General features: G+C 46.8%; 1 protein-coding gene across 2 annotated transcripts; it reads left to right on the top strand.

The window, feature by feature from the left end:
* Positions 1 to 887: 887 nt before the first annotated feature.
* Positions 888 to 6,503, top strand: SPMIP9 (sperm microtubule inner protein 9). Of its 2 annotated transcripts, none has more exons than XM_058667399.1 (4): positions 888 to 1,000; positions 1,736 to 1,772; positions 2,413 to 2,505; positions 5,961 to 6,503. In XM_058667399.1, exons 1-4 carry the CDS (start codon positions 981 to 983, stop codon positions 6,378 to 6,380), a joined length of 570 nt encoding a protein of 189 aa, XP_058523382.1. In that variant the 5' UTR covers positions 888 to 980; the 3' UTR covers positions 6,381 to 6,503. The 2 variants fall into 2 exon arrangements, with proteins under 2 accessions (XP_058523382.1, XP_058523381.1); XM_058667398.1 differs by having other exon boundaries at positions 5,958 to 6,503.
* Positions 6,504 to 11,196: the final 4,693 nt, after the last annotated feature.

Raw genomic sequence — 11,196 nt, 5'->3', positions numbered from 1 at the left:
TGTCTTTTTCTCTCTGTAATTTATTTTTAAAGTTTTATTTTTATTGGAAAGTCAGATATACAGAGAGGAGAGACAGAGAGGAAGATCTTCACTCCTGAACACAAACTGGCACCCATATGGGATTCTGGCACTTGCAAGGTGAGGATTTAGCCATTGAGCCGTTGTTCAGGGCCCTATGATGTGTGTTGCTTTTTTTTTTTTTTTAAGATTTATTTATTTTTATTGGAGAGGCAGATATACAGAGAAGAGGAGAGACAGGGAGGAAGATCTTCAGTCCGATAATTCACTCCCCAAGTGAGCCACAACGGCCGGTGCTGTGCCGATCCAAAGCCAGGAACCAGGAACCTCCTCCAGGTCTCCCATGTGTGTGCAGGGTTCCAAAGCTTTGGACTGTCCTTGACTGCTTTACCAGGCCACAAGCAGGGAGCTGGATGGGAAGTGGAGCTGCTGGGATTAGAACTGGCGCCCGTATGGGATCCTGGTGCGTTCAAGGCGAGGACTTTAGCTGCTAGGCCACGCCGCCGGACCCAGCCTATGGGTTTTTATTTCTCCATGTCCTTAGCATCGCTTGTTATTTTCCAGCTTTTGATAGTAACTGCCCTAACACACATGAAAAAAGCTAGGATTTTGACACAATGGAGGAGCCGGGTTTGCAGGCTGCTGAAGCCTTGAGGGGCTGTGGTAGAAGGTGGATTTAGTCACAGCCCACTTCTGTTTTCCTCCTTCTCCTGGAAATAGATTCTATGCAGTATTGGAAAGCACCTGCGCCTGATGCTATTCAGTGTTGCCAAGGTTCCTGGGGGTGGGCTGGGGACATGGGAATTGACCAGTAGGTGGGTTGACCAGCTACTCACATCACAATGCACCAGAGCCTGTGACCCACACTGTGTCTCCTACCACATAGATCAGGGCGCATCTCAAAGACAGGTGTGGGTGGGAGACTGCTAGCTCCACGCAGCAGGGACACCTGGAGCATCATCATGCCTTGGCAGAAGATAGGGTAGGCTCTGTGTGTCGGGACTGTCCCCCAGCCCAGGAGAGAAGCAGTGTGTGGGTGGTGATGGGACACAGGAGCTGGCTGAGGTCTGACCACCACCTTGTTGAGCCATAGTTGGCTGAACAGAGCAGGCTTCAGGGAAGGGTCCCCAGGGGAATGAAAGGGAATCCTTGTCACGAACTTGAGGTTTCATGCAAAACAGAGTACGGCTTCTCCCAGAGCTTCTGGGTTGAAGGTAATGGGTGGTGTTGGATCTAGGTGATAGTATTGTCTAATTACTAGGACTACAGGGCCTCATAACTTTCTTCACTTCCACCACTCTCTTCCTGTGAGTCCTAGGTCTCAGCCTTGCTTTGAAGCAGAGCTGGGGCCAGGTCGTTGGAACCTGTGCGTTGGAGCCAGCTCATGCTGGCACTCAAGAGCCCTTTCCATGCAGATCTCTGAACACAACTCTGTGTCCGTGACTTATCAATAGCTTTTGGAAATGGGCCATTGTGGAAGTATTTACACATTGGTAACTGCTATAAGCCTGCCTGGATCTTTCACTAGGACAACCCCTGTCCACCAGCACATCTGTCCTGGAGCCACCACCAACCGCTGAACGATGGAGTGATGTGCATGACGGGAAGACTAAACTCTGGGGATCTGGGATAGCTGTTCTTGGTTGGTGCAGGTGTGGGGTTAGTGACTGCTTCTCCTGCCTGGAGCAGTGCAGGGCTAATCACGCTGTCTGTCTAGGTCCTGTGCCACACCACGTGTGTTGTACCCTGGACAGGTGAGTGATATTGGTTTCTGTCCTTTGTCACCAACTCAGTGGACACAAGGGAGGTCTAGGCTCTTTGGGGGATGCCTCTGACTTTTTCTTCGATAAGGACAACTAAATTTCTACAGTTTTCTTGGTACTTATTAATGCAGCATGCATTGATTAGGCACCCACTGTATACCCAGCATCGACCCGGGCTTTGGGACTTTGGAAGTTCTGATTTAGTGTGCCTGCTTCAAGTCCATCACAACACATCCTCTGCCACAGAGGGCTATCCATTGTGCTGTGAAAGTAGAAGGCAGAGGGTGTAATTTTTAGGATGTTTTGGGGAAATGACAATATGACATTTCATTTAGGTCTTGGAGGATGCAAAGGAGTTGGCTGTTCTGTGAGAAATGCAGCCAACGTTTGCACCAGGAGTAGGGACAAGTGTGGGGACTTGGGGTGAATATGAAGAAGTGAGGCTGAAATGCAGAGGGCCTGGATCGGAGGCAGGGGGGAGATGCTATAGGTGGGTAGAAGTCAGCACATGTCAGGCCCTGAAGTTAGCCCTGTCCTGCAGACAAGGAGACACCATTGGGTCAGTTGGTGTCTTTAAGCAGAAGAATGGCAAGACAAGGTCTCTTGTTTTGTGTTCTCTCTTGTCCTCCAGGTCCCCGTGGAGTTAGACATGTACCAAAGCTCTTACATGATCGACTATAAGCCCTACGGGAAGCACAGATACTCCATGGTCACACCGCAGGAGGTAGGAATGCATTCCATCCTCTGTTCAGTTACCCACTGAACTCCACTTCAGTTTCATTATGAGTATGGACACTGGGGCTCTTGCTTATGACAACATCCATTGCCAGGATGTTAAAGGACTTATTATTGTTATTATTATTATTATCATCATTATTATTAACTTAATTGAAAGCAAGAGTGACACACAGAGAGAGGTAGAGACAGAGAGGTCTTTGCTATTTGCTAATTCACTCCCTCAAATGGCTGCAACAATCAGGGTGGGCCATACCAAATCTAGGAGCTAGGAGCTCTGTTAAGTCTACCACCTAGGTGGCAAGGGCCCAAACACTGTCATCCACTGCCTTCTTAGGTAGATCAGCAGGAAGCTAGATTGGAAGCAGCATCATGGAGACATTTTCCTCTTGTTTACAGAGATTTGTTATTCTATGAAATATCTGTTCATGTCCTTGCCCGTTTTTTCTCTTGTGCTACTTTTTTTTTCTTATTAGTTTGTAAGACTTCTTCAAATCTTCTGGACATCTTTAGTTTGTCAGTTGTATGAGGGATCTTCAAATGTTCATGGAAAATATGCATAATCATGAAGCCTTTTTTATATTTAGCCACCGAATCACTATGCTGGTCCCCAAAATAAACTTTTAAGAAATGTTTTTATTATTTTACTTTTTCATTATTATTATTTTATTATGCAATTCCATAGTCTCTGGGATTTCCCCTTCCTCCTCTCCAAATCTCCCCCACTGGTTCCCCTATATTATTACAATAGTATAGCTCTTCATAAACAGTTATAAGCCCATTTTTCTGCTATTTAAGTGAATCCTGAGATTTAAGTGTGGACAATGACAGAGAGTCCAGCATCCTATTCTCAAGATATATTTAACAGTTTCATTGGGAGTCCATCTTTGATTTGGAAGCACAGATGCATACTGTGTTATATCTTCACATCTGGATATGACAGTCTCCATTACACAGTTACTATACATCTCCTTAAATGAAAAGCGATAAAACAAAATCAACAATTGCATGAAAATAGAAAATTTACAACATGAAGTTAAATAGCATGCTACTGAATGACGAATGTGTTGCTGAAGAAATGAAAAAGAAAATTAAAAACTATCTTGAAAATGATGCTACTGTATGACCTATGTGTCACTGAAGAAATTAATAAGGAAAAAAACTTTTCTGAAGATATGAAAATAGAAGCAAAAATGTCAAAACCCATGAAATATAGCAAAAACAGCATTGGGAGGGACATTTATGACATCATGTGCTTACAAAAATTAGAAATCTCAAACAGATGATCTAATTATGCATCTCAGGGACTTATTAAACAAGGAAAATGAACTGGAAGTAAGAAATGATAAAAATCACAGCAAAAATAAATGGAATTGAAACTAAAAAACTATAAATTACAACAAGAAAGAGCCATTTTTTAAGAAGATGAGCGAAACAAACTTTTAGGCAGACTAGCAAAGAAATTCAAGAGAGAAAAATCAAAATAAACTTTTAATTCAATTTTATCACACACTGAAGTCCATCATGGATGTGACAAAACTTTGCGGCTAGGCCTTATCTTCAGCATGCCCATGAATGCATTTTTTTTTACAGTTTCTTAAAAATTAATTTTGGGCCCAGTGCGATGGCTCAATGGCTAAATCCTCACTTTGCAATTGACAGCATCTCATGTGAGTACTGGTTTGTGTCCTGGCTGCTCCACTCCCATCCAGCTCCCTGTTTATGGACTAGGAAAACAACAGAGGACAACCCAAAACATTGGGACCCTGCACCCACGTGGGAGACCTAGAAAAAACTATTGGCTCCTGGCTTCAGATCGACTCAGCTCTGGCCATTGCCGCCACTTAGGGAGTGAACCAGCAGATTGAAGATCTTTCTGTTTCTCCTTCTCTCTATAAATCTGATCTGCCTTTCCAATAATAATCTTAAAAATAGATTTATTTTATTGTATTCTATTTGAAAGACAGAGTTACAGGGAGGAGAGAGAAAGATATCTTCCATCCACTGGTTCATTTCTCCAGATGGCTATTATGACAAGAGCTGAGCCAATTTGAACCCAGGAGCAAGGAATTTCTTCTGGATCTCCCATGTGGGTGCAGGGTCCCAAGGACTTGGGCCATCCTCTGCTGCTTTCCCAGGTACATTAGTAGGGAGCTGGATGGGAAATGAAGCAGCTAGGACTCAAATTGGTATTCAAGTGGGATACCAGTGCCGAGGCAGAAGCTTAATTTACTATGCTATGGCTCAGACCCCTGTTAATATTTTGAAGGCATATTTAGGGCCTGGCGGCGTGGCCTAGCAGCTAAAGTCCTCGCCTTGAAAGCCCCGGGATCCCATATGGGCGCCGGTTCTAATCCCGGCAGCTCCACTTCCCATCCAGCTCTCTGCCTGTGGCCTGGGAAAGCAGTCCATTACAAAGTCGGATATACAGAGAGGAGGAGAGACAGAGAGGAAGATCTTCCATCCAATGATTCACTCCCCAAGTGAGCCGCAACGGCCGGTGCACTCCGATCCGATGCCAAAAACCTGGAACCTCTTCCGGGTCTCCCACGCAGGTACAGGGTCCCAATGCATTGGGCCGTCCTCGACTGCTTTCCCAGGCCACAAGCAGGGAGCTGGATGGGAAGTGGAGCTGCTGGAATTAGAACCGGCGCCCATATGGGATCCCGGCTCGTTCAAGGCAAGGACTTTAGCCGCTAGGCCATGGCACCAGACCCAAAAAATAAATACATCTTTTAAAAAAAATAGAACACTTAAAATTTTCTGCAAAATGGAACACTTTGGGACTTTGAGGTGGCTCAACAGACTAATCCTCCGTCCTTCAGCGCTGGCATACCCTGTGGGTGCCAGTTCTAGTCCCAGCAGTTCCAGTTTCTATACAGCTCTCTGCTTATGGCCTGGGTAAACAGTAGAGGATGAATCATGTGCTCACATTGGAGAACTCAGAGGAATCCTCTGGCTCCTGGCTTCAAATCAGTTCAGCTCTGGCCTTTGTGGCCACTGAGAGAGTGAACCAGCTCATGGAAGACTTTCCTCTGTCTCTCCTCCCTCTGCAAATGTGCCTTTCAAATAAAAAAAAAAAAAAAAAAGATCTTAAAAGAACAAAAAGGTGACACTTTCCTGAGATAATATAATTTAACACATATTCTGAGGCAAGGAGATACACACTTAGAAATTTGTCTGAAAATGTTTCTGGAAAGATGCGAAGACACTGACAAAGCAGTTGCTTCTGAGGGAGGAGAGTGGGAAAGACATGGACTTTTCCCCTGTAGATTTTTTTTTTGTTTGCATTATTTTAGGATTTATCGTGTCAGTCACCACTCAGAAGCTGGTTGAGATCTTCCATGGGAGGGAAGGTGTATCCGCCTGGGCTACACCCCCAGGAAGCTGCATCATCGCCTCCTCTCTCGGCCCCTGTTCACTTGTGCTCTGTCTCCACAGCAGGTGAAGCTTGACGCCCAACTCCGGGACCAGGAATTTTCCAGGCCCACTCCCAGCCCCAACCCCAAGCTGTCCGATGGATACTCTGCCTTCAAAAGACCCCACATGACGGCCAGAGACCTTGGACTCCCCGGATTCTTCCCAGCCCAGGACCCTGGGACCATGGGGGAGGACAAGAACAGGTTCACCAGCGCCTGCCCTCACACCTACCCCGCCCCCCACACTCTGTACCTGGCCCCGGGTGACCCCAATAGGCTTCACCAGGGCACAGACTTCCCGTGCCTCCTGGAGCCTGAGCAGCAGCCTGCTGCAGAGGAGGGCACCGGCTACCTTCTCCTGCCGGGGTGCCCTTGCACCCGCCACCCCACAGTCAAGGTTCCTGTATTGTACCGGTGGGGACCTTTGATGCCATTTTACCAGTAGGGAAGGAGCGAAGACCTTCCAAGAGCAGTTCCAAAGGCACTGGGAACGGTCATACCTCCCTGTCCTGCCCCTGGGACAGAGAGAGGAAGGTTGATAATAAAATCGGGAAGATATTCAACTGCACTCGGTGGTCCTTGTGAGTGTGAGAGATGGATGAGGGCTGGAAGGAAAACAGAGGTGGAAAGAAGAGATGAATAAGTAAGGGGAGGCATTTCAACGTCCAGTTCGGGGGAACTATTAAAATAGTAACCAGTAACCGCTCATGTGACACTGAGGAGATGGACCACAGATCAGGAGTGGTTCCCAGGTCTCAAAAGCTGTATTCGCAAGCACCACCTGTGGGTGCAGCACATGAAGAAGATGAGGAAGATGAGGAAGAAGCAGAGCTCAGACTGGCTGCTTTCACCCGGGAGGGTCTGGCTGGGAGGCTCAGCAGCATATCCCTTGGGAGTGCCTCTCACCTGTGGGCATAGCTTGTGCCGTGATGACAGCAGTGATGAAATTTTTTTTTCAAATTTATTCATTTTTATTGGAAAAATTTACAGAGAGAAAGATCTTCCATTTGCTGATTCACTCCTCAAATGGCCACAATGGCTGCAGCTGAGTCAATTCAAAGCCAGGAGCATCTTCCAGGTCTCCCACACAGGCCAATAGATGCAGGGCTGTGATCTTTCTAGCCTCCAAACTGTGATCCAAATGGACTTCTATCATCTATAAATTATCCACAAGAGGAGATAGTGAGAAGACAGACATCTCCAAGGCAAGAATACTGCCTTCACCAGATGTCAAGCTGGACCTTGATCCAGAACTTTCCAGCCTCCAAATTGTGAGAAAGTGAGTTTTCTGTTATTGTAGCCACCCAGTCAGTAGTATTTGATATGGCAGGTCATGCTAATAGTGGTTGGTTCAGTTGTTGACATTTTCCAGTTAACAGGAAACAAGAAACATTCAAGGCAGTACATGTGCATTCCCTGTTAGAGACACAATGCAGAATGATAATCTCCACTTCCCGGCATATCCCCTTGTTCGGGGCTTAGCGTCATGTTCACATTACGACATTGGCAAGACTGGAAGATATCCTTTTTATTTTGATGGCCATGGAACCAGTTGGAAATGGGAGTTGTCAGTAGAGGACAGAGTTTGTGGGTGACCATCCACCTTGCCAGAGCTCAGAAACAACCTTTCATCTTGGTGTCTCACGGAACACTGGGGCTTTCACTAGGGGATTCTGTTGAAGGACAGATTCATGTTCAGCAAGCCAGGGGTGAGGGCTACTGGGTTGAGAAATGACAGAGGGGGCAACCCTGGCCATTGTGACCGCTTGGGAAGTGAATCAACGGATGTAAGATCTTCCTGTCTGTCTGTCCTCCTCTCTGTACATCTGCCTTTCCAATAAAAATAAATAAATCTTAAAAAAAAAAAACAAACAAACCAACCAGCAACAGCAGCAGGGGCCAGTGCAGTAGATCAATAAGCTAATCTTCCAAAATGCTGGCATCCCAAATGGGCACCAGTTTGTGTCCCAGCTGCTCCACTTCCCATCCGGCTTCCTGCCTGTGGCCTGGGAAAGCAGTGGAGGATGGCCTACAGCCATGGGTCCCTGTATCCACATGGCTGACCTAGAGGAAGCTCCTGGCTCCTGGCTTTGGACTGGCTTAGCTCTGGCTCTTGGTGCCATATGGGGAGTGAACCAGTGAATGGAAGATCTTTCTCTCTACCTCTCCTTCTCTCTATAAATCTGCCTTTCAAATAAAAATAAACCTTAAAAATACAACAGCAACATCAGCAAATGACCAGAGGAGCTTCCTGTTGAAAGATGCAAAGCCAACTTATGAGTGTGCTCACATACAGAGAGGAGGCTTGTATGATTGACTGTAGGCCTGAGAATGAGTAAGGCATTGTGGACAAGCATCTTCTCGTCTTGGGATGATGTTTCTCTCCTAGAGTGCTTTTTTCTGCAAGTGGTTGGGAATGCATGGTTTATTCCATTGGATTGTTCTGTTCTTGAAGAAATTCTTCCTTGCGCTGAACTCTGCTAGATTCGCTCCAATAACCACTCTCTCTACTACACAAACAGAATGCCTAAGCATTTTGGCTGGCCATGATCCCTTGGAAGAAGCCACATTTCTCAGCTTCCCTGGTGTGAAGAATGGGCTCCTGGCTGCACTCTGAACAATAAACGATAAGCAACAGTGATGTGTGCATCTTTGCTAGGCGGTGGCTGCATGTCCTGCACCTCCTCCTCAGCTGTGAGCCATGCGGATCCTGGTGGGTAAGGCTCATGCCCGCAGGATGATGGGAGGAGAGAGAGGAGGATGCTGGAGGCCTGAATGCTGTATCAGCTCTGTAATGACCCATGAATGAGACAGAAAGAAATGAAATGGTTGGTTAGGCTAAATTTTTCTTAGCCTTGCCTGAACCTTAGAATCATCTGGGGGATAAAGGGTATTTCAAAGAGTTCATGGAAAATGATCTATTGGGGCAGGCATTTGGCACAGGGATTAATGGTGCTGACTTAGCATGCCACATCCTGTGATGGAGTACTTGGTTCAAGTCCTAGATCTTCTGCCTCCAATTCATCTTCCTGTGATGTGCACCCTGGGAGGCAGCAGGAGATGGCTCAGGTACTTGGAAGACCTGGGCTGAGGGCTGAGTTCTTGGCTTCTGATTTACCTGGCCCAGTTCCTGGTCTCTGTTTCAGCATGGATCTTGTGGGCATTTCTTGGCAAACCAGCCGATGGAAAATATTCTCTCACTCTCTCTGCCTTCTCTTTCTTTCTTTTTTCTTTTTTTAAAGATTTATTCATGTTATTACAAAGTCAGATATACAGAGAGGAGGAGAGACAGAGAGGAAGATCTTCCATCCGATGATTCACTCCCCAAGTGAGTCGCAACGGCCAGTGCGCGCTGATCTGAAGCCGGGAACCAGGAACCTCTTCCGGGTCTCCCACGCGGGTGCAGGGTCCCAATGCATTGGGCCGTCCTCGACTGCTTTCCCAGGCCACAGGCAGGGAGCTGGATGAGAAATGGAGCTGCTGGGATTAGAACTGGCGCCCATATGGGATCCCGGGGCATTCAAGGCGAGGACTTTAGCCGCTAGGCCACGCCGCCCGGCCCTGTCTTCTCTTTCTATTTCTTCAATTTTAATAGATAAGAAGTAAACAAATTAAGAAATGTGTATCCTAGTGTGTTCAATCTGAGTTAGGTTTTGGCTTTAAAAAAAAAAAATATTTATTTTATTTTTATTTGAAAGGCAGATCAGGTTTACAGAAAGAAGAGACAAAGATCTTCCATTCTCTGGTTCATTCCCCAATAACTATAACAACGGGAGCTGAGTTGATCTGAAACCAGGAGCCAGGAGCTGTTTCCAGGTTTCCCACATATGTGCAGGGGCCTACAGACTTGGGTCATCACCTATTGATTTCCCAGACTGGAGCTTTGCTTTGGGAACTTTGGGAATCCTTTGGGAATGCTGCTCCAACCACCCATGCTGAGTCACAGCTCCGCTCCTGCTGATTCCAACTTCCTTGGTTGCAAATTGCTGGGGGGGCAGCAGGTGCAGGCCCAGCACTTGGGTCCTGCCACCTCCTACCTGGCTGTTCTGGACCTCTGTGGGAGTGAACTGCTGATGAGAGAGCCACTTTTCACATAAGTAAAAATAAATTTAAAAATACCTCATGAGTGTGGGCTTCATACACAAAGTTGTTATCTATAGGGCTGGAAGGTGGTCTGGACTCAGCCAGTTTTTGGATAGATCCTCTGTATTCTTTTTTGAAAAGAGCTAATTTTATTGGAAAGTGTGATACTGAGAGAGGAAGAGAAACACAGAGAAATCTTCCAGCTGCTGGTTCATTCCCCAAAATGTCTACAGTGGGTGGGGCTCGAAGAAGAAAAGAAAGAAAAAAGAACGGAGAGACAGAGAAAGGTCTTTCATTCACTGGTTCACTCCTCATTGCAAAGGTCAGGGATGGGCAGGACCAAATCAAGGAGCCGAGCCGATCCAAAGCCGGGAGCTTCTTCCAGATCTCCCATTTGGACGCAGGGTCCCAAAGGCCTTGGGCCTCCTCCTTTGCTTTCCTAGGTCATAAGCAGGGAGCTGGATGGGAAGTAGAATAGCTGCGACATGAATCAGGGCCCATATGGGATCCCAGGGCTTGCAGGTGAAAGATTAGTCAATTGAGTCATTGCACTGCCCCCTCTTCCCCACCCCCCTTAATACTTTCAATTCTTTAAATTTCGGAAGAGGCTTTGAAACAAGCAGCACTGTTAGAAGGCCTTGTGTGGATTCTGCCACAAGGGAACAGCTCTCAGCTGGGAAAGGGTCCCAAGTGGGAAGGTGCCTGTGGGCAGTAATGAAGTTGTCCCCGATGCCGTCATCCTTGAGAGCCCACTGGACCTCCAGGCTCTTGTGTCTCAGCAGCCTGGTAACATGGGCAAACCACACTTAAGACTCCAATTCCTGGGGGCTGGTGCTGTGGCGGAGCATGTTAAACCATGGCCTGTAGTGCCAGCATCCCATATAGTGCTGGTTCAAGTCTACGTTTCCCACCCAGCTCCTTGCTAATGTGCCTCAGAAAGCAGCAGAGGATGGCCCAAGTACTCGGGACCCTGCACCAGTGTGGGAGACCAGAAAGAAGCTGGTGGCTCCTGGCTTCAGAATGGCCCATCCCTGGCCTTGGCAGGCATTTGGGGAGTGAACCCGCACATGGAACATCTCTGTCTCTCTTCCTCTTTGTGACTCTTTCAAATAAAATAAAATAAATCTTTTTTAAAAAAGATTATTTTTATTACAAAGTCAGATATACAGAGAGGCGGA

Source organism: Ochotona princeps, chromosome 8 (genome assembly GCF_030435755.1).
Source record: "Ochotona princeps isolate mOchPri1 chromosome 8, mOchPri1.hap1, whole genome shotgun sequence".
Taxonomy (NCBI): domain Eukaryota; kingdom Metazoa; phylum Chordata; class Mammalia; order Lagomorpha; family Ochotonidae; genus Ochotona; species Ochotona princeps.
The sequence above is the reverse complement of the archived record's forward strand: the minus strand, read 5'-3'. Positions and strand labels throughout refer to the sequence as shown.

What these genes read in the sequence shown, in the direction of transcription:
- SPMIP9 (XM_058667398.1), top strand. Translation starts at nt 981, where the DNA reads ATGCCTTGGCAGAAGATAGG. An exon ending in ATGCCTTGGCAGAAGATAGG is followed by an intron (nt 1,001 to 1,735) that starts GTAGGCTCTGTG and finishes CTGTCTGTCTAG; the next exon opens with GTCCTGTGCCACACCACGTG. An exon ending in CCATGGTCACACCGCAGGAG is followed by an intron (nt 2,506 to 5,957) that starts GTAGGAATGCAT and finishes CTGTCTCCACAG; the next exon opens with CAGGTGAAGCTTGACGCCCA.